The sequence below is a fragment of the Aulostomus chinensis genome, chromosome 17 (genome assembly GCF_037954235.1).
Source record: "Aulostomus chinensis isolate RoL2024-O1b breed Wild chromosome 17, RoL_Achi_v1.0, whole genome shotgun sequence".
Classification (NCBI taxonomy): Eukaryota; Metazoa; Chordata; class Actinopteri; order Syngnathiformes; family Aulostomidae; genus Aulostomus; species Aulostomus chinensis.
In genome coordinates, this window is record NC_141336.1 from 11626730 (window position 1) to 11650022 (window position 23293).

Below are 23293 nucleotides of genomic sequence, written 5' to 3' on the forward strand. Positions count from 1 at the left end.
GAGTCAGTGACTGAATCCCATTTGTGGTTTTGAGACTTTTACCTTGCGTGGCAGATGTGCGGCTGCCGGGGTGACCTCCTGAGATTGAGCAGTTCTGCACAGCTCTGTTTGCCGCTCAAGGACACCAGGATAGAACACCTCTCTATTGACGGACCCACTTAACGTGGCAGCCGCTGAACTGGCGACCTTTCCGTCACAGGACTTTCTATAAGGAGGAGGTTGGCTCTAAATGCAGCTTTGTGTCATATCTTTGAGCTCCCACTGCAACTCCCCTCTCACACACTTCTTCTGTGTTTGAGCTGTCAGTCAGTCTTTTGACACGATTATTCAGGTTTTGTTTAAGTACAGCGCCTTCTGACAGTTTCTGGATTATGGGTTTTTGCAGTGTGAAATAAGGGCTTGTGTAGCATGAGTGTGTTATGCAGTCCTCCTGTCCAGGTTGTGTGTGAGATGATAAGGGGATCCCCAGTAGTGGGTGGAGCATCCCCGGGCTGATATCAGCCTTCTGCACACGTCTGATACTGAGCGGGAGGAGGAGGGAGACCTGTGGGATGCCGTCACCGTACATCACCGGGGGCCTCTTCTCTGAATCCAGCTGACCAACATCCTCGCTGGTCGCATTGAGCTGGCCGAGTTGAAAGTATATACAACCGCTTTAGTGGTTTATACTTCTATTCCACTACACTTCAGAGACAAATGGAGTATTCTCCACCCCACTGTGTTTATTTAACACCAGTAGTTCCATTGCAGATTAAGATTTATTTGTAAAACATGTCAATTCTATAAGATTATACATTAAACTGCGAAGCAGCATCTAAAATATCAAATTAACCTTTGACCTTTGAGGAGCCTTTTTCTACCCTCAACTTTGATGAGCCCTTCTCTGCCATGCGCTATACCCTCCCAGAGTTTGGTGATAATTGGCTATTTTTTTTAAATAATCCTGCAGATGTTTTGATAGATTTTTTTTTAAATTTTTTATTCTGATGCCTGTTTCTTGCACATCAGTCAATACTGAGTACTGATCAGAGGCCAGTGAGGCTCCACTCTGCCTCATGTTTTATTGGTAGATTTTTCAATCTGAAATGTCAAATTGTTGACACTTTTCCACCTGACTGATGCGTATCAACGTCAAATCTTCTGCGTCGCTCCAAACTTGCCAGTAGAAGCACAGCAACTTCCTGTTGTAGAGCGGCGAAGAACTATTGATTTCCTATGGTAGCGTTCCTGATCCCACATTCTCACGCAGTAGCACTTTTGATACTTGCATTGGAATTGAAACACCTTTACTGCCAACAGACAACAAATAAACGTAGATTGTGAGCTATACTGTGTCTCTGATTTCATGTACGACATTCTTTACAATGGGAATGTCTAAAATGTATGTAGCAACCTTCACTGTAAAGAGGGAAGTACCATGTTTCTTTTCCTCAAGGCTTTTTGTTCTAGTAGCAACACAAGTTGGATTCCACGCCTCACTTCACCTCATGTGCTTGTCCTCACTTCATACCCGCCAGTGGAAATGTGTAAGCACACACTCACAGTTCAAACTACGTGAGCTGCATCTTTCAAAAGAAGGGGGTTTTGTCCAACTCTGCAGTCCAGAGGGGTTACCCTCCTCCCCCTGGGACACACGATAAGAGAGCTATGCTGTACCCAGATAGAGCTATCTGAGCGGCTACCCGCACTTCACCCGCCATTCCGCACAAAGAATACACAGACACACAAAATGGAGATCACGGCATGGGAGCTTGTGGGCATGATCATGTGTGAGATTTCTGTCATAAATGTATCTGTAACTGAGGTCACATAGATTTGAGCTAAATTAAATTACAGCTCCAGATATGGGCTCCACTGTAAAGAGGAAAATACACCTGAATTAAGCAAACATCAATTATTTACAGCCATCCGAATGTTGAGAAGGAGGGAGAGGGGGTTAAACTGAAGTTAAATGTCTCTCGCTGCCATTTCTCATGATGAAAAATTCATGTTATATGAAAAATCACATGAATCACTTTTTTATTTATACGGGATTGCTATTATATGTGGATACTGAAGTTCTACTGTCTAGATTTCAGCAACACTTCAGGATGCGCAAACTGTTAAAAGTCCGATTTCTCAATGATGTTGAGTTTGAAAATGCGGATGAACACCAACGTCTGTCTGCTGTGGTACGTCTGTGTTTATTTAATATAAATAGTCCTAATTGTCCTCCCTCTAAACAGTCAAACAACAACCTCAAACTTTACATTCACAGGGCAACACAATGTGCTTTACAGTTCATAAAATCACAATAAATTCACTGTACAATCATAAATCAGGCCTTCCAGAAAAATGCGTTGTTTTGTTTTTTTGTTGTTGAGGGCAAAAGACCTTAATAAACACATGGCTCAAACTTTAAAAACCTTGACGAGTCAAACAAGTTCCGAGCTAACTTTTCTTGGTTTATGAGACTGATTCGCGGACTTTAACAAGTCTTCTTCGCGGGGTTTGCAGTTTTCCGATGACGTCACCTCACAACGTTCCCAGGGCAACAGGAGGAAAAATGGCTGCTCTAGTATGAAGTAAACGCAACTTTTTTTCAACTTCTCGCAAACGTATGTGTGACTATTTTGCAACGAAAGCGCGGGGATTATTAAGTCATGCGCGCCCCGCATATTTCGCGCATTTTGCGTGGAGATTGGTCGAATTATGCGGCGAAAGTGCTGCGTCTTTGAAAAAAATGCGGCCCCCGTTTTTCTGCAGGGACTGGTAAATATGCATGTCAACGTGTGTTTGATTCAAGAATCAGCGCAAACGAGCAAAAATAATAGGGCCTTCGCCCCGTTATTCTCTCTCATCATATAACATGAAAACATATATCAAGTTATAACTGTAACTTCGGTGTGTCTGTCCTGTTCCCCAGAATAAGCTCACTTTAGGCCCCACAACTGGAAACGCAGACATTTCTTGAAGAGTTTGGTTTCTTCCACTTTTTCTTTCTTTCACAAACAATAGAATTTTTTTTAACCCTCAAACAGGAAGTAATAGACGTAAGGGGCAAGAAGATAGAAATAACTTTCTGTCTGTAAGACTAGATTTTTGGCTCCACACTTGTGTGTGAGAGCGTTTCATGCATGACACTCAGTCTTTTACCTCAGCTGCTAATCGTCAGTCATAACATCAGTTTGTTTCCTCTCTGTTCCAGACTACCTCTAGTATTCAAGCTCCATCCTGCCATTTCCCTCTCACCTATCGTACCTGAGGACGCCGCCTGCCGTCCCCCTACCCGATCGCCACCCTGGCTACCGCCATGACGTCCACCACAGACTTTGACAATGCGGAGATCACGCAGCAGTACAGCCACATCAACACCCGCTTTGAACTTTCTGATGAAGAACTCGACAATGACAACAGCTCTGCCCGCCTGTTTGAGCGCTCACGCATCAAAGCACTCGCAGGTGAGTGGACGCATAGTAAACAGGCCGCGTCCTTCCTGAGGTGTGTGTGTTTGTGTGGCTGCGAGGGAAGGACAGGAAGGAGGAGCGATAAAGTTTATTGGTTTTGAATATAAATAAACACTGCTTTTCAAAAATCACACCCCAGGTGATCCTTGATTTTACTCCAACGCACCAACGGTAGCACAAGTGTTGAAGTATGTGTTTGTTGTGTGTGCATGTTTGCTGGTGTCGCACACTCACAGCAGCTGAGCCCTGACACTGCTCCACACCCGCTGCAAGCATCACTCAAGCATTCCCAGAATGATTCCCGTCTGACCAATCTGGACAGCTGCCCTGCCCGTCTGCCTCCCATAGCAGAGGTCTCTGGCATTTCTGGCTAAGCTGTGTTCCACCTGTGTGCCGGCTGCTCTGGGTTTTAAATAGCGGCGTTTCTGTGGTGGAAAGAGGGAGCTGAGGGTCATAGGGTGTTCTGCAAAGTGTCAGACACAGAGGAGGTAGCCATGAGGTGGAACGACAGGAATCTCGTTGAATGGAGAAGGCACGACTGAGTGCCCGTTTTTTTTTTTAATATACTGGCGTGGATGTAAGCTTTAGTTTTGGAACTGAAAGCGTTTCTTTCAGAAATATAAATACGAGTACAAGAAGTCCAGTTAATTAAATGTGTGAAACTTTTAGTTTCAATTGTAATCATCAAGATTTCAGGCCGTAAACGCAAAGGGAAGGCGATATCTTGCTCTTTAGCAGCTAAATGCTTCAACAACTTAGCTGATACAATTGGTTTTGGTTTTCAGGGCTTTTTTTTCTAGGATTTTGAGAGTGAACCAAAACAGTAAAATTGTGATGTACACACATTAACTGCATTATGATTCACCGAGTAAATAAAGAGTAGAGGTCACTACTCACTCCCTGTTCAAGGCACCACCTCTGACATCGTCTGAGACAACATTTCTCCCGTTGGTTCGTCCAACTTTGCCAAGTGCAGCAAACATCATGGGTGCTGCACTCGGCTGTGTGGTTACTATGTTTGGGACCAATTTATTGCCGCTAACACTAGCATTGAGAAATAACTTGTTTCAGTATATTCACTACACATGCTAACCAAATCAATGCTAGTTTCGAGAAACGATAGCTCGTTTTCTGGAGATGTTTGACCAACGGGTTCATAAAGTGAGATTATTTTAAGATTGTTCCAAAGTCTATCAACATCCACAACAATAACAGAGAGTTAACACCTAAGAAATATGTCTCAACCTCAGTTAATGCCACGGCGGACATTTAGCTGCTCTATGAGGCACAACAACAATTATGTAAACTGTTGTTTAGCTCTCCTCTACTCTGGGATTTATTCAACTTGATCTTATTAATACCCCGAGAAGCTACTAAGTGATTGGACCTCTTAGTCCTTCGCATCATGTCCAGTTCCTGCTCACATCATTCCTTGTATATCTCTTGTGTAGACTGAATAAGTGTTGAGCTGTTTTACTGTTGTTGCTGTTGTGTTAGTTTAGATCTGCATTAGCTGATTAGCATTAGCTGCTTCCCCCATACTTCACGGTCACCGGCTCACCCATCACTTGCTGACCGATATCATCCGAATATTTACGTTGACTTAGTGCTCTGCTGAAATAAGATCTACGGTTTACACAAATGTAAGATATTTAAAAAAATTTTGCTCTACGTCATAAAACACGTCCGTAAACATCATGCATGTGAGGTCATGCGTCCGTGTCATAGCTTTTTTTTTTAACTGCTGGCAAAAAATGGTGTTCATCGGTGAATTGACTAATTCCTGACCGCAGCAGAATGTTGCTACCTAGATTCTGTATATATTATTTAACTCTTGTAGCATGAAATTTAAGTTTGATACAAATCAGCTCTTTTCTGATCAAATTTAAATAAATAAATCTTTAGGCCATGATCCAAATATTATACGGACACATTTTGGGTGTGTCTGTCGAAGTGTCCAAGATCCCACTCTTGCTTTTGACGATCAGAATTGCTCGCATCCTTTTCTCAGACCATTTATTGTTCGCGGGTCTCTCCACTCTTCTTGCTGTCTCTTTAAGTGATGAGGCATCCATGTGTGTACTGGTGATATTGCGTTTGAGTGCTGCTGCGCTGATGTTTCTGTAATGTAATCAGTGTTTCCTGTCAGAGGGAGAGAGAGAGAGAGAGAGAGAGAGAGAGAGAGATGAGAGAGGCTCTGAATGGCACCGGCTGCTGATTTACAGCTTGTGAACTCAGGAATATGTTCCCTGCATTCCCTCAGAGTCCAGGTGGTATTGAATATCCAGTCATTTACGGTGCCTCTCACACAAGCCTAAAATAAGACCTTTGAGATTGTTTTATGTTCGATTATTGGCGCTGGGATCACATCTGAGTGATGTCATGAGTGCGAGGGAGTGTTGAGTTGTGGGAGGGAGCCTCGCAAGGCTCGCCAAGAGCACGTGGATGCGGTGAAACATATTGTATGCATGGATGGAAATAGAGGAGCTGTGCTGAACTGAACTGAGGGCTGCCTGAACCCTCAACCGCCTGAGAGTGGAGGCACAGCATCATCACAGCGGCAGTGCGGGGAGTGAGGAAGAAAGGCGGAAGGAGGGAGGGAGGGAGGAGTAAGCACGAGAGGGATCTGGAAAGGAGGACAGAGAGCCAAGAGACATTGAAGAAGAGAGACGTGGAGTGTCAAGCTCCTCTGCCAGCTCCAAGCTGTGTGTTGTTGTAGCTGCTGTTTTGGGGTCAAGATGAGCAGCCCATGTTTGCTGCGCACTGCCCCAATAAGCCAACCCCGACTCAGAGAGGTCAAGATCAGCCTGAAGGCCAGCAGCAGGGAGGCCACCACCATCAGGAGCATCAGTGGAGGGACCAAGGATGCTGGCAGCCGGGTTTATACCTCAGCAGAGAAGGAGGCCCCGGTACGTGTTGGACTGAACACCAGCCGGAGCCGGAGTACCCCACCAGTCCATCGGGCCCAGAAATCTGAAAGCAGGAAGGTGGCGAGGAGTAAGCAGCAGGAGCCAGCGCATCACCCGGAGAGGAACGGCGCCCTCCTGCATGTCCCACTCGCTGTGGCACCTATGGGCCTCTCCCCCTTTTCCTCATCCTCTTCCTCATCCTCCTCCTGCACTCCCAGACGTCAGCGGCCCTCTCACCCTCAGCCTCCCCCCGCCCTCCACTCCACCTCCTCCTCCTCTTCCTCCTCAGCTAAGAGCATGAAGCGGGCACGATGGCTGAGTTACAGCACCTCTAACATCTGCTTCAACTCCATCCTTGACGGACGCTTCAGGCAGCTGCAAGGTACAGGGTCCTAACGGTGGAGCTGTGGGTGTCTTCCCTCACAGATTTGTAATCATGCCCCCTCCTGTCCCCAACTTGTGTTCGTCCAGGATCGCAGGGAATTTTGGCCGTGAGGTGAAAGAGGGTCAGGTTAGTTTAAGAAAAGACAGCACGTAAGAAGCTTCCATAGCACTGGCCCTTTTTTAAAATTAAAATATTGGGTTGTCATTTATTTATTTTCAGGAAGCTGTGGCTTTGCCCCAGTTGTTCACTGACTGGGCCCTAAATAATTCATGGAGCAAACTCTTAAAAAAGGTTGAGATGTCTTTCCCCTCCAAAGCCATTCATCGCTTGCTAGTACTCTTTAAATAACAACCATCATATTGCCCTAACACTTCACAAATTGTTCCAAAGTACCAAGCACTCGTGTGTTCTGATCCCAGCCTTGTTTTTTTTCATGAATAACTGCAAAATCAATTTCTCGAGGTTGCCGTCACTGTGGATTTTTGTTAGCTTGCACTGTGCTATCCAACTCCCTGATGACAGAAGTGCATTAGCGAGAGAAAGAAAATGGAGGGGAGAGGGAAGGAGAGGGAAAAATGCTTTCCTCTGCCTCTGCTAGGAGTATTGACTGCACAGGAAACTGAGAGTTAAGAAGAAACAAACTTTTTAACCTTCCCCAAATCAAAGAGGTGTTCAGAATCAAGCGAATCAATCTACTAAGAGCATGCAATGCAGTTTTATTTACTTTTTAATCACTCATTATCACGAGGAAGTAGGTCAAGAAGCTGGATGGAGCAACAACCAAAAAAATAGAAGTGTGACATCAAGCCTAAAAATGTTATTTCTTTTACATGTTTTTGTGTTCATCTTGCCTATTTATTTTTTGTGTAGCCTTGATCTTTAATCTTTGACCCTACACACCTTCCCCTTCAGGTGATCTTCCAGCTGTTGTGCTCCGCTCAGGGCAATCCCACACAAAAAATATGTAAAAAAATGAAACAAAAACGCAAGACCGCATTGCATAGAGGTTCCACAGAAACAATGAGAATGTGAATCAGATCGGACTCTTTTTCTTTCTCTCCATCACACGTTTGGAGGAGTTTACTGTATCTGCATTGTGGGCAGGTTGGGGTGGTGACTGGTGCCAACAAACACTGGATGTTGTAGCGGGAGACTGGTGTTTGAATCCCGTCTTAAGCTTAACCAAGCATTTTTTGTGCTGCCCGGTTACATTACAAGGCAGCTGGATCTGCAAGACCACGACATCACATGAGAATCAGTCTTGTCAGGCTAAAAGTCGTGCAATCGTGTGCTAACCGCTATCAGTTTTAACCAATCAGCGTCTGGAGGAGATACAGGTGCGGTTTAGCAGTCATGACAGTGAGACTGTTCATTCAAAACAACAATGGTGACTCCTTAATAGGTTTGTGTAGATGCTGCCATAGCACAAGTTACATCTGAAGTAGAGACAACTAGCGTCATTGATCCGATTGGTTGAAGTTTGCCTTTGACACACTCTGATGACTGATAGTGCACCTGGCAAGTCCATCCATTTTCTTCCGCTTACCCTGTTAAGGGTTGCGGGGGGTGGAGCCTATCCCAGCACCTTTCGGGCGAGAGGCGGGGTTGGACGGGTCACCAGTCCATCACAGGGCCAACACATAGAGACAAACAACCATTCACACTCACAGTCACACCTACGGTCAATTTAGAGTATCAATCAGCCTCGTCCCCTCTTGATGTCTTTGGACTGTGGGAGGAAGCTGGAGTACCAGAGAGAACCCACGCAGGAACAGGGAGAACATGCAGACTCACACAGAAAGGTCCCGTGCTTCAGCGGGGGGGCGGGGGGTTTGAACCCGGAACCTTCTTGCTGTGAGGCGACAGTGCTGACCACTGCACCACTGTGGCACCTGGCAAGTATTTCTTAAAAGTGCCTGCCATTTTTCAAACAGTTTTATCGGAGACTTCCAACCAGACCTCAGTGGACTCATAAAAGCTTATATTTCATGTCATTTAGATGGTTTTGATAGTTAGTAACAATAATTTGAAGTTTTCCAAACTACTAAACCACTCTAACTTGGTTTTTTTGAACCAGGAATTTTGTGTGTCCACCACTAACGAATCCTCATTGATTTTCTGTTTATTCGCTGGTATGATCGTTGCTATTGTGATGATAATCTCATGAAGATGAGTCCATCAGTTATCTTCTTAACAAGGCTAACAGCGGAGCTATCGTGGAGACAGGTAGCGCCGATGGCGCCATGACTCAGGCATGTTGATGTGTTTTTTTGGACAACTGGGCCACATCCAGTAAGAGCTGACTATGGGAAAAGACGGATTGGGCCGTATACAGGGAAAATCCATCAGCATGAATAAGTCATTGGGCCTTCACTGGAGTCAAGGAGCGGATGTGAGATTACTTAAGTAAAAGCAAGTGGAACAGAGGAATGTTTAGTAAGTCTTGTACTGATATGCTGGGAAGCTGGAATATGGATGCAGGACAGCGGCGATGAGATACTGCTACCGTCCAGTCAGGGTGGATGAACAGTGACAGAAAGTGAAGGGAGTTGAATATGACAGCTGCTCCTGCGCAGAAATATTTAAATTATGCAAAAACACAGTAGGACAATGGCAGCTACTGTTTTAACAGCACAAAGTACAATCAGCTTTAAAATATATTGCGTTATAGTGGGCTATTTTTTGCAAACATTTGAATTTTCAGCTCCAATTCTCTCATAACAACAAACTTGATATCATACAGTAAATAAAAAAATGTTGCTTTGATACACATTTAAGTGAATAACAATATATGAAACTTTCACACCAATCTTACTAGTGAAAATGTAGACATGAACATTATGGTTAAAATATTCTATCACACAATCTGCTATCAGATGTCATCACAGCAATTTCATCATAACAAACTGAGGAGACTTGAAAATCCTGCCAAAAAACACCTCTTCATTATGCTCCAAAAATAACGGACTAAAAATAAAATGTTCTTTCATCCCTTCTGAATCAAATGCCTCAAAGTTTCCTATCAAACATTACAAATGTGTTTCCGTGATAATGAACCAGTCTTACAAATTCTGCAACTGGAAATGTACAGTTGACCCAGTTCAGCTGGGGTTTTAAAATGGTTCCTATTGATAAAATTTGTTGTTTTTTTTTTTAATTCACTGTATCAGTATTTTAGGAGGGCGGCACGGTGGTGCAGTGGTCAGCACTGTGGCCTCACAGCAAGAAGGTTCCGGGTTCAAGTCCCGGCTCCAGCACAGGGATCTTTCTGTGTGGAGTCTCCATGTTCTCCCTGTTCCTGTGTGGGTGGTAGAAAATGGATGGATGGAGTATTTTAGGACATAATGTTGAGGTTGCAGCTTTACATAAGTAATTTGTGATGTGAATGTGTGAACCAGTGGGATTGGCGTATGTATACAGTGTTTCAGCCGTTTCCTTGTTCATTTTATTGGAAAGTTGCGAGAATGATGGTCTGTTTTCTTTGTGTTCCCCGCTATTGGTCTCTACTGGAATCCAAACTAAAGTAAAGCAGCGAGAAAAACTTTCGGAGGGATTCCTTTGAGCAATGTAGGTTTTAGCTTAGCTTGTAGCCCTTCTGGGTCCCCTATTCTCTACTGGGATCCAACTATCCGCTAGCAGTCAAACACAATGAATGTCCATGCAAAGCCAACTCAGGTCATGGTAGTTGTTAGCTAAATATCTCTCAGACTTACATTCCAAAAGCAGCCAGAGTAAAATTGCCCCAAACATACATAAAAAAAGTACGTTTAAACACCTGCAACAGACAGCATCTAACATGTACTGAGTAGCAAGGAAATGAAATCTCCAGCCTCGTAAGTCCTATTGATTTAATAACCAAGTCTTCAAAACCTCAGCATGAATTTTAGGATGAAAGAGTCTGTTAGAGTGCTTTGTTTAGCAGCGAGCTGTTATCATATTCAGCGAGTTGAACCTCTCATCTGGAGACGGCTCAGCAGGATGCACGCGAGCTTCTCTCCACCTCTGCCTCCCCTCTGCTCTACGCCGTGCTTCCTACATGGCAAGGAGCATCAGCCATGGACACTTTGTAAATATGTACTTAATTGTCCTCATGCTGCCTCTGCTGTATAATCCTCAGCAGGCCAGCTGTTAAAGAGATCTGACAAGTTGTCTACCAGTAACCCATATTAACATTGACACTCTTAATGGACCTACGAGGTATTTGCATGTTAATCACCATTACTTTTTCATGAACGTGGTTCTCCACATTGATGTAGCGGAGAATGAAGCATGATTTATTTACCGTGTACTGCACTGTGTGCTTAACATACATTTACATGTGATATTCTTCTCTTGATGAATGGGAATGGAACGTTACTGGGTCATTTTTTTCGTGGGAGTTCTAGTTTCTTGGTTGGCTCTCTGTAGACTAAACCTGAAACCCTGAATCTTTTCTTTCTCGCACAACCTCCGCTGTTTGCCCTCCTTGCTCGTCTTCTCTTACCTCTTCCCGCTCGAACCCTCAATCAAACGCATTTAACTTCTCTCTTTCCCTCTTTTCCTTTTCCTTTTTTTTAAACCGCCCTCCTCTGTTCTCTGTTCCACCTCTTCAGCTGTTTCTTGCTTGTTCTCCACTGCCTCGTCTGAATCATTTATTAGACAGGTCATTAAGGATGCAGTCCTTTGCACTTCTTAGTTTGCAGTCATATTTGGGTTCTGGAATAAAGAGGGCAAACTGTAGCCGGGCAACTTAGGAGAGGTCTCGTGGTGCCCGAGGAGACGACTGAGAGGAGTGGTTGACCTGATAAACTTACAGAGCTGTGTGTGCATGTAGAAATGAGTGAAAACTATGAAAAATACATTTTCCCAGTTTAAATCCTTAGTTCATTATTAATGTATCTCTTGATATTTGCCAAATATATGTGAAAAAAAAATCAGTATCGCAGTATTTTACATCAAAACCCCTTTCTTTTCTCTTGTTATAAAATCAATTCAAACATTTCATTACTCATCCTGTACTGGGGGTCGTGATCAAGAATGCTTTCTTAGATTTAAAGCCCCTCCCTCACGCTTTATCTGATGCAATTTGACCACAGAAATAACGGTGACACCAAAAGACTTCTCCCCATTGCGAAAGAAGTGACTGTAAATGAGTGAATATATTGTTTATATTGTGTCACATAACCTCAAAAAAAAAAAGACCTGTTTCACACCCAAAATTTCATCAGTTTGGACTAATACCACTTGGAAAGTCTGAAGGAACCCCGAGTGTAATTATTTACTGGCGTTCAATCGCTGATAGCTACCCAGAAGTAACCAGTAAGGCTGGCGCAACCTCTATCCAGGATGTTAATGCACGTTAAGCTCTACAGCTAAGTGACCCTAGCGTCCCAGTGTTACTGGAAACGCATAAATATGCAGAAACAAAAATCACTCTGACGTCCGTACCACATGGCCTGTAACGGAACAACCTGAATAATTAAGTGGGGAAACATGACGGCTGCAGTTGAGCTGCGTGGAACAATGAAACTTTCAATGTCCGATCACAGCGTTTATATAGAAATGCTGAGCTGGTCGCTCTGGATCAAGATGAAAAGAAGAAAAGATCTGAGTGACTTTGAAAGGGAGTTCATTGTCGGGTTGCAGCTTCACTCACAAACATGTTCAGCTCTTTTGAGTTTCAATAGGATTGACGTGAGATGTATGGGAAAGACATTTGTAAACAGGGTCAGAAATTGTTGTTGACAGAGCACATTTGAAGACGGCGATGCTCCATCATTCTTGGCTCCTGGTGATCACCAGTGTGAGTGTTCGTTGGTTTGCTTTCCTGCAGGACAGCTTGAAAACCAATGGAGGGATTTTGATTAAATCTGATGGGTAGCAGTTATAAGGAACTAGCAAATTTTTGGGGAAATGAATAAAATTGTGGAACCTGAATCCTGAATACTGTTCTAGGTGTTTAACTTGGGCATGAATGACATAAAATTGGTGAGTTGCTGAAAGTAAAGCATAACAAAAACTGTGATAGGATGCCTTTATTGATCAAATTCAAATATGTATTATAGTCCACATTTTTTGTGTATTGCTGAAAAGAGAGAAAGAAAAAAAAAATCACAAGACATAACTTGTTCCCAAAATTTGGTTAATTGGTTTCCATGTGATATAACTTCCTCCTCAAACTTCCTCCTCCAAATGTCTAAACAGGTGAAGTCTTCACAAATTAATCAAAGAGTGGGAACGTCTTGTCTTGTTTTATCTCACGGCTACAAATTCATCACCAGCCGCTTATTTTTTAAGAGTCGCGGGGGTGGAGCCTATTCCACACGTCACCAGGCAAGAGGTGGGGTCTCTCCATCTCAGAGCTCACATACTGTATAGAGACAGTCACACCTTTGGGAAATTTAGCATCTTCAATCAACCTAACAAGCTTTTTTTTGGGGGGGGGGGGCGTGTGGGAGAAAGCTGGAGTACCAGGAGAGGACCCACATTGTGCAAAATACGCGGAAAAAAGCACTTCTCAAATTGTGGGAACTTTTTTTTCCCTCCCTGTCTTTATGGCCGCTCAGGGAGTCAATAGTGGGTTTTTTTCGGATTAAGACTCAGATTTTGATAATTCTATGTTCTTATTCTATCTCCACCTGGGCGGAGGAATGCCAAGTACCCAGTGGTTGCAGTATAAAAAAGAGAAGAGCAACTCTTCTTGAGGTGACTGAGAATGTCAATCCAGGACATCATCAGTAAGAACAGCCCAGATGCAACATCGTAGAACAAACGAGGAATCAAGTTTTAATCATGACAGAAGATTTCATTTGTAGTACAGATATTTTTATCACAAAAGTTACCTCCCCAACACGAGCAAACACCTCGCAACAGTGATGAAAAAAGAAACTCCAATTTGTCCAATCGAATTAGGTTTTGCTACTGAGTGGGAGGAACATCTGCTGTGCATTGGAAGGATTTGAAGTCTCATGCACTCATACACAACTGCAGTTGGGATATGCAGCATAAAAACATGTACACTTAACTTTTATGTACCTAATTTATTACAGTAGTGCTACTGCTTCAGTGCCGTTTCCAAGAAATGTCAACATTTGAACAGGAAGTCACTACCATCCGCCGTTTATTGATTGACATTCTGCACAATAAATTCGATGCTCTGTACAAAAAGACAACTTTGCTCTGAGGATGAATGAAACCAGCGAGATTTCCTCTGACTAACGCTTAGATACACACATTCGTACATTCCAGCTGCTGTGGAGATATTTCTTTATTCATGGAGCTCATGATCTTTCTCAACTTCCCATCAGATGAGCGTGAGGCAGTTCAGAAGAAGACTTTCACCAAATGGGTCAACTCAATCCTGTCCCGAGTCGGCTGTCGCATCTCTGACCTCTACCTGGACCTGCGGGATGGACGCATGCTCATTAAACTGCTGGAGGTTCTGTCGGGTGAACGACTGGTGAGAGACTCCCTCAACAACCCTTCTACTTCATGTTCTCCTTTCCCTTTTTTTTTTTTGTTCCTGTGAATTATTACCTCCTCTCTTTTGGTCCCTACTCTCTTGTCATTTTTTTTTTTCGTCTTCATCTTCTTGTTTCTGTGTTCAGCCCAAACCCACTAAGGGGCGAATGCGTATTCACTGTTTGGAGAATGTGGACAAGGCCTTGCAGTTCCTGAAAGAGCAGAGGGTCCACCTGGAGAACATGGGTTCTCACGACATCGTCGACGGTAACCACCGGCTCATCCTCGGCCTCATCTGGACCATCATCCTTCGCTTCCAGGTAAAACTAACTATCGTCTGACAGCCCATTGCTTCTGAACACTCATTTTACTCATTTTGCCCAAGTGAAAGTTGCCTTCTTTTTAATCTGCTTTATTCAGATTGTCTGTCCAAAAAAATAGTCTTCAGTGTGTTCCCGTATGAAACTTCAATCATGTTTTCTACTGATAAAACAAAGACACCCCAACAACGCTAAGCAAGAAGCAATGCTTAGCAATAGCTTCCAACTCGTCAAGGATTTCCTTTCTTCCTTCCTCTGGGTTTCATCAAAGTGTCTGTGTTTCTATTGGTTGGTTATTTCACACTGGTCATTCTAACACTGGGAGCTGGTATTCCGAACGACGACAATAAATATTTCCATGTTTGGTCTTCTTTCACGTCAGGCAGCCGAAAACTGCCCGCTTGAGATCAGATTTTATGCCGTGACAGCCACCGGTTTATATCCTCTGATTTGAGTAGATTAGTTAGTTTGGTATCGACAGCATGGTGTGTCTGAGTGTTTGCTGTCCCAAAAACATGTTCCATTTCCCCAAAATACTGGTAAGAGCTACAGAGCACGTATGTATTTTCCTCCACGTTCTGGCTTTTCTCAGATTTGCTGGGCAGTGGATTCCAAGTTCATAACATTATTATCGTATTTTTGTCTTCATTTAAATGCTGCTTCAGTTCCTGTTTCTGTTAATTGTTCAGACTCACTTGCATGCACAGAAACAGTTTCAACTGGCAGCCTGGAATGTTTTTTTTTTTCCTTCTTCTTCTTCTTTTTTTTTTTTATACCTCGAAATGAAGCCTTCAGGTTCCATCCGTTGTTATCAGCCGTTAGCGGCGCATCCAGAACATCAGAACACGTCTGTTTGACTCTTTCATCTTCTTAGAGGGGGCATATATTTATTTTTAATTTGACAGCCTCACTGTTATTTTTAGGCGTGTTAGTTCAAACAATATGGCCTCCTGCATTATTCACAGTTTTTTTCAAAAATTAATAGATAATAATAATAAAAAAAAAGGAAACTGAAGAAAGGAGTTGACTTGGTCCTGTCTGTGTCTTTTCAGTCTGCAGGAGAACCAAAGTGGGCTAAATTTAGCCCTCTCTCAGGGCTTGTTTCTCAGATCCCATCACTGCTCTAATTACCGGCCCATTGTGTGGGAAAATAAGATCTTCAATAATTACCTACCTTCATTCTGTCAGTCGGACTCCAGGATTAGACGTGTGAGAGTCAGGCCTTCTAATACCATTGAATGGTTTTGTCTTACACCAATAAAAACACCTAATCTTTCGTCAAGCTTTAATAAATAATTTAGTTAAATGTTCCCAACCTGTATGTTTGTCAGACTTTTGTTGTTGTCTCATTATTTACCAACCAGCTGTGTTTGTTGTCCTCATCAGATTCAGGACATCATTGTGGAAACGGGCCAGGCAGACCAGAAGGAGACGCGCTCGGCCAAGGACGCTCTTCTTCTGTGGTGTCAGATGAAAACTGCAGGGTGAGAGGGATGTGTGACCTTTAGCTTCACTGAGCTGTTGGAAAGCATCTGCTGGGAATTTAAATGAGAATGAAAATCTTTTGCACAGCTGTAAATGTTTTAGGTGCCAATGTTTTTGTTACAGAGTATTATACCAGCTTCTAGTCTACCCAAAAATAAGGCAAGGCAAGGCAATTTTACTTGTAGAGCCTGTTTTCACCAACAGTTTGTCTCAAAGGGCTTCACATGGCATCATAACAACATCCTCTGCCCTTAGACCCTCACATCGACTGAGGAAAAACTCCATAGAAAACCCTTTTAACAGGGAAAAATCCAAGAACCCTCAGGGTGAGCAACAGAGGAGGGATCCCTCACCCAGGACGGACAGACGTGCAACAGATGTTGTTACAGACAAGAAAACAGTTTATAGCACAGAACTTCTGGTAGATTGGGGGGGGGGGGGGGGGGGCTAGCTTGATGGGAGGACTGGATGGCAGACTGGTTCATGGGAGGGGAGCGCAGGCTAGTCAACAGCAACAACAGTAAATAACAATCGTTCCTTTTAATTAAAGACTTTACAAAATTGTGTCACTTTTGATGTTGCTGTTATGTTGCTGCCGGTCCGTCGCAGGGCCATCAGGAGCAATTAGGAGTTCAGTTTCTTGCTCAAGGGTACTTGGACATTGTCACCGGGGGAAGCGAGGATTGAACCTGCGACCCTTCGGTTGCTAGAAGGCCACTCTACCTCTGAGCCATGCTGCACATTAGGAGCTGACTAAAATAAATGCTAAAGCTATCCTGAAAGGTAGCTACCTTTGTTTCATTGAAACCTTGCAGAGATTTTGATGACATGTGCCTCTGCTTTGCCTCTGCACCACTATGCTAAGTGCATACTGTTTCCCCTTGCAGTGAGGGGAAGAGCAATGCTTTTCGCTAATCTAATGGAATGAGCTCAAACCGGAGATATATGTCATCAAAAGCCGTGCACAGTTTCCAGCCATGACAGACACATTTGTTCCATCAGTTGTGGTTGCAAACTGTGCTGTGTATGTTGTATTAATTTCATAAGAATATCCTTGCTAACCACAAAAGTGTACAGTTTTCTTATTGATTACCCTTTAGGAGGTTGAAGGCAACCAAGGTCAATGTTGAAATAATTTGAAACCTGAGCACAGCACTCGTGGTAATTCTGGTGTTTCACCACGCCAGGGGACGAGCAGTGCAAAGTGGTTTCACTGTCGAGTGCTGGAGTTATATTAGGGAGGTTTGTTTGATTATTTCCTGGCTTAGCACGGTTACTTCCTGGAGCTGGATTTTGTTAAGCAGTGAACAGAATCAAGCTAGCATTAGCTTCTTATTGACTGTACAGGTATTTTAATCTGCCTCTTGACTTTAAGTTTCCTGGTCGGAGGGAAATGGATGTTACTGTTTTCAGAAAACTCTTCATCTGCTTTAAGCCCAAAGAGAGGAAAAACAGATCCTGGCCATTGATTTAGAGCAGGAGCTTCTCAGCAACGTCCCTCATGTTCCGTTAATAATCTCCTCCGGCTGTTGTTCTGCAGATATCCCAACGTCAACATCACGAACTTCACCACCAGCTGGAAAGACGGCATGGCCTTCAACGCTCTCATACACAAACACCGGTAAGGGGAGATGAATGATCAAATCCACTCTCGCCATCTCTACAGTGTAAACACCAAACCAAGTCTGCTCAGTGTCGTCCTGCTCATTCTTCTTCATCTCTTTTACTGTCTTGTGCTCTCTTTCTCTCTTTCTCCCCCATCTTTCTCTCCCAGGCCAGATCTGGTGGACTATAATCGTCTGAAGAGGTCCAACCCAACACACAACCTGCAGAATGCCTTCAATGTAGCCGAGCAACAGCTTGGCGTGACCAAGCTTTTAGATCCAGAAGGCAAGTGGCTGTACCTTCAAGTAGAAATAAATGTTTATGATATTCAGGCCTGGTGGAAAAATACCTGAGGACCAACGACTGACTTGTCTTCCATTCTGTTATGTAGATGTGTTCACAGAGAACCCAGACGAGAAGTCCATCATCACGTACGTCGTGGCATTCTACCATTACTTCTCAAAGATGAAGCAGCTTGCTGTCGAGGGAAAGAGAGTTGGAAAGGTGAGATGGAAAGATGATGCACACTTACAAAACCAGAGTTTGTTCTCGTTTTCCTCACGTCCCTCCCTCCTTCCTTTCTTCTTCAGGTTCTAGATCAGGCCATCGAGACAGAGCAGATGATCGACAAGTACGAGACTCTGGCATCAGACCTGCTGACGTGGATCGAGCAGACCATCATTGTGCTGAACAACCGGAAACTTGCCAACTCGCTGACTGGAGTGCAGCAGCAGCTTCAAGCCTTCAACACCTACCGCACCGTAGAGAAGCCACCCAAGTGAGTCAGGCCAGGCCGCCGCTTCACTTCACCACTCTCATTCATTCAGTGGGTCCTGGACTTTTGACAAAAGGAAACTGTGCAACTGGAATGTATTTTCTAAAAAATGTTAAAAGAACCTAAATTTACTTGCTGTTTTCACTTTTACTTATTTATATAAAGAGGGAATGTTTCTATCTTTACACTTATTGGATTGGATTGATCTAATCTTGGAATTTTAAGTAATTTTATTGTTATATTAATTACCTCTGGCAACTAGCATTTGTAGGGGATATCACATACAAGCTGTTTAACCCGCCTTCAAAGCCAAAAATTGCACATAATTATTTGCCAGTATATTGGCAAATGTGTCTTATTTTGGTTAAAAATGAACTATACTCACATCGGCATTGTGGACTGGGCCAAAGGCAGGACTTTGATTGTTTTCAGGAAAAGAACCCGGACACCACCTTTTTTGAACAAATATGTTGATTCTTTCCATTATGGATCTTCATCAGGTCCCATTTGTCTTCTTTCCAACTTGAGCAAAAACCCTTTGCATGACTCCAAGTGACAGGCGTACCGTCTGCAACAACTGCCTCATTGATTCAAATGATTTTTTTAACTCGCTTTATTTCTCACATTTTAGACACCAAAAACATATTTTTTATATTCTGCAGATTCTCTTCTCTCTCTCATGATACAAAGACAGAGAAAATAGCGCTCATGGTCTTGAGCGTGAGAAGTGTCTCTCATCTGATACTTTGTTGCTTTCTCTATAGATAGACTAAGCAGTTAGCGTCACCATAGCAACTAGTCACACTTCAATGACATTGTTTTGGTGTAGAACTTTGAGCAATGACCTGGAGTCAAAGACAGGACCAGACCTATCAGTCAGACCGATGCTGCTGCTGCTCTCGTTCAAAACATAATACACCCCCACTCAGATGTGCCAGTCGAACGGTGCTAAATGAACACGCCATAATTTACTAGGAATTTTTGGAATGGTGGGGGTTTTTTTTTCTACGTGATCCACATTTATTTATTTTTTTACAGCTGAATTGGTCTTTGCAGTGACCTCTATGGCCAAAGTTGACTATATTGTACGTCTCGATTGTCTAACAGGTTTCAGGAGAAGGGTAACCTCGAGGTGCTGCTGTTCACCATCCAGAGTCGAATGAGGGCCAACAACCAGAGGGTCTACACACCTAAAGAGGGAGCCCTGGTCGCAGATATCAATAGGGTGAGAAGCCTGGGTTGCACACTGAGATAGATATGAATATTTGGCTGATCATCACATCATCGTTTGCAGTTTTGATATGGAGATTATCTCTTTGAACAGGATATTAACTTATTTTGTTTGAAACCCAAGAATACAAGTCCGTTGGACAGACTAAATTCATTCATAAATGAAAACTACCGTGTTAATTCAACAGAATACTCAATAAAACAGCTATTTGACGACAAGAAGAATATTAGATGTTTCCAGCTCAAATGGAGAGATGCATTCAAGTAAGAAGCACACGTTAGAGAAATGTAGTGAATGAAACAGCTGTGAACATCTCCTCAACTCTGTGCTTGATTATAACATGACTGCGCTCTAGGAGAGCTCTTGGGGAGATAATCAAGCTAAAGAAGTATCTTGTTGCTTTTATGCTCCAATTTCTTGAAAAAAAAACTTCTTGTTTTAGGCCTGGGAACGTCTGGAGAGGGCAGAACACGATCGTGAGCGTGTCCTTAGAGATGAACTGATCAGACAGGAGAAGTTGGAGCAGATGGCAAGAAGATTCGACAGGAAGGCAGCCATGAGAGAGACCTGGCTCCTGGAAAACCAGAGATTAGTGGCTCAGGTAAAACAGCAGTAAAAAAAAAAAATCTATAAATTTCATCTGACATTATTCGAAAAATAATCCCTTGCAAGAACTTGATAACATTTAAGGACGAGAGAAGTTCTGCTTGTTACATACAAGATCTCTCCCTATTTTTGTTCAAGATATATTTGTCTCGTGGACAATAGAGTCTGATCGTCCCTCCCTCTCCCTTTCCAGGATAACTTTGGTTACGACCTGCCAGCTGTGGAAGCGGCGAAGAAGAAGCATGACGCCATTGAGACTGACATTGCTGCCTATGAAGAACGTGTTCAGGCTCTGGTGAACATCTCACAGGAGCTGGAGTCGGAGCGCTACCATGATGCCAAACGGACTGATGTGCGGAAAGACAACATCCTTCGGCTGTGGGACTACCTGCAGGAGCTGTTGAAGGCCCGTAGGGGGCGCCTTGATAAGAACTTAACGCTACAAAGGATCTTCCAGGAGATGCTGCACATCATCAGTTGGATGGATGAGATGAAGGTGTAGAGCAGAAGCCAGTATTCATCATATTCTAACAGTTATTGTCTTGACTCCAGGCTGATCAGTCTGTCCCTTCTCCCCTCAGGCTCGGCTGTTGTCCCCTGACTTTGGGAAACATTTGTTGGAAGTGGAAGATTTGTTACAGAAACACACTCTGGTTGAGAATGACATCGCTCTGCAGGCAGAGAGGGTGCAGAATGCTAGTGCTGCTGCTCTCAAGTTCGCTAATGGAGATAGTAAGTGTGGAAGCTCATCTGGAGAAATCTTCTGTTGTCACATTGACACACTGAGTGAGTTCTGTCTGAAATCGGTCTGTGGCAGAAATGAATGATACAGTATTAGGGTTGGGAATCACAGAATTACTCGCAATACTTTGCCCAAAATTATTCTGTGATAATTTGAACATTACAACTAAATCCATCCAAGATGCATCACGGTGTCAAAAAGCAGGAATTATTTATTCATCCACTGCAAGATAGTGTCAGTTTTACCGAACTTGAAGCTGAGATCAAGCTTAGCACGTCTTTCATGCGCATTTACACATGTTCTACAAACAACACGTCAAAGTTGCTAAAGGGAATCCCTTTATAACAGCTTTTAAAATGATATGTTGACAACTGTTGGTAGTGTACTGATATTGTATTATAAACCAAAGACGTACAACATATTACATTTTCAACATTTTGTCCTGCTACTACATAGTATAGTGTATTTAACAGTATTTTTCATGCGTTTCTGTGGGTGTGAGGACAATGTTAAACTCTGCCGTGTTGGATGTTTGCTATTGTTAAAGTGAGACTTTGCCCAAAAAGCACATTTCTTTCCAATACTTACCAACAGGTGTGTTGAACTTTGTTACTCCAGAAAGTAGAGAGGGACAGCCATGTGTAGTTAGTTTGAAGCTTGTGGCCATTGCAGTCACCAACTAATAACAACAACAAAACTGTTCAAAATAAAAAAGTCTCACAAATTCTCAAGTGACTCAAAGGTGGGAAAAAAAAGCAAAAACATCCTTGTGAGCTCAAAGCACTTATTTGTGTTATTTGTGAGTACTTGAAAGCCAAAGAAAACTTTTTGGTTGAAGTATCGCTTAAATTGAACAAAAAAGTTGGAAAGAAACGGTGTCAGTGTTGACAACCACATCCAAATACTTCTAACAAAGGTAACTTTCGCTTAGGAAAAACACAATAAATAAGAATTTGAACTGAAGATTTTTAGATAAGCATTTCAAGTATATTAATGGTGAGAGGTTAAAATCTTCTCTCATTTTGTTGATGAATTAGTCCCTTCATGTGTGTATTTTCTCTTCATTCATGGCTCTGTTTTGTGCTTTTCCAGCACAAATACTGGTAAAGCAGGGGATCCTGTAGGAGAATGTGAAATCAGTACAAAAATATCTCCTCTGTCATCCATTTTTTCCAGGTTATAAACCATGTGATCCCCAGGTGATCAGGGACAGGGTGCAGCACCTGGAGCTCTGCTACCAGGAGCTCTGTGCCCTGGCTGCCCAGCGTAGAGCTCGGCTTGAGCAATCCCGACGCTTCTGGAACTTCCTGTGGGAGGCGGCGGAGTTGGAGAGCTGGATTAAGGAGAAGGAGCACATTTTCTCCTCTTTGGATTATGGAAAGGATCTGACGAGCGTGCTAGTTTTCCAGAGCAAACACAGCGCCTTCGAGGATGAGATTGGGGCACGCCGTGCTAATCTCCAACAGGTACTGGCTGAAGGAGAAAATATGATCCAGGCCAAGCACTTTGGTTCCCCTAAAGTCCAAGAACGCATGAGCAACATCCAGAGGCAATGGCAGCAGCTGGAGGAACTGGCAGCGTTTCGGAAACAGAACCTGCAGGACACCCAGAGGTTCTTCCAGTTTCAGGGAGATGCTGACGAACTCAAGGCCTGGCTGCTGGACGCCAAGAGACAGATGAGCAGTGATGATGTCGGCCATGATGAATACACCACACAGCGACAGCTGAAGAAACATAAAGACCTGCGTAATGAAGCAATTAAGAATGGAGCCACCATCGAAGCTCTATCTAAGCAGGCAAATGCTCTGCCTGAGGAGCTGCAGAACACCCCTGATATCCAGAGACGTCTGAAAGACATCAAGGACCTGTACATGGAGCTCTTGTCCCTGGCTGACCTGAGGCAGAAGAAGCTGGATGACACGATGGCGCTCTACACCATCTTCAGTGAGACCGATGCCTGTGAACTCTGGATGGGTCAGAAGGAGACTTGGCTGGTGGACTTGGAGGTGCCCGATAAGTTGGAGGATTTGGAAGTTGTCCAGAATAGGTACACATGCCAGAATTACATTAATACATACCAATATTTAACATTACAATTACATACACGATCCAGTCAAAAAAATAAAAAGTAATATGACTTGTCATGCATCATCATGCGCATTAAACCATTTCCATTCTAACATGCTGCTTGTTTGCAGGTTGAGCATTCTAGCTCAAGACATGGCCAACGTTCAGCTGAGAGTCGATGATGTCAACAAAGCTGTGAAGCAGCTGGAGGACAGCAGACACCCCCGAACCAAAGAGATCAAGGAATGTCAGACAAGACTGAACAAGAGGTGCGTTCATGAC

The 23293-nt window shown here is 43.4% G+C and overlaps 1 protein-coding gene across 4 annotated transcripts in view; it reads left to right on the plus strand.

Annotated features, from left to right (window-relative positions):
- Positions 1-23293, plus strand: part of sptb (spectrin, beta, erythrocytic) — a 43653-nt gene that overhangs the window by 3237 nt on the left and 17123 nt on the right. Inside the window, exons 1-15 of one of the 4 annotated variants that reach the window (XM_086181662.1) lie at positions 2521-2564; positions 3188-3440; positions 14027-14178; positions 14327-14500; positions 15887-15984; positions 17526-17606; positions 17760-17875; positions 17982-18094; positions 18181-18368; positions 19473-19590; positions 20039-20197; positions 20396-20698; positions 20784-20934; positions 22121-22991; positions 23143-23280. In XM_086181662.1, coding sequence (XP_086037788.1) covers positions 3293-3440; positions 14027-14178; positions 14327-14500; positions 15887-15984; positions 17526-17606; positions 17760-17875; positions 17982-18094; positions 18181-18368; positions 19473-19590; positions 20039-20197; positions 20396-20698; positions 20784-20934; positions 22121-22991; positions 23143-23280 — 2810 coding nt within the window. In that variant the 5' untranslated portion in view covers positions 2521-2564; positions 3188-3292. Of the gene's footprint in view, positions 1-2520; positions 2565-2592; positions 2752-3187; positions 3441-6160; positions 6738-14026; positions 14179-14326; positions 14501-15886; positions 15985-17525; positions 17607-17759; positions 17876-17981; positions 18095-18180; positions 18369-19472; positions 19591-20038; positions 20198-20395; positions 20699-20783; positions 20935-22120; positions 22992-23142; positions 23281-23293 lie in introns of those variants that run through there. The other 3 variants (XM_086181661.1, XM_086181660.1, XM_086181663.1) reach the window with 3 other exon arrangements.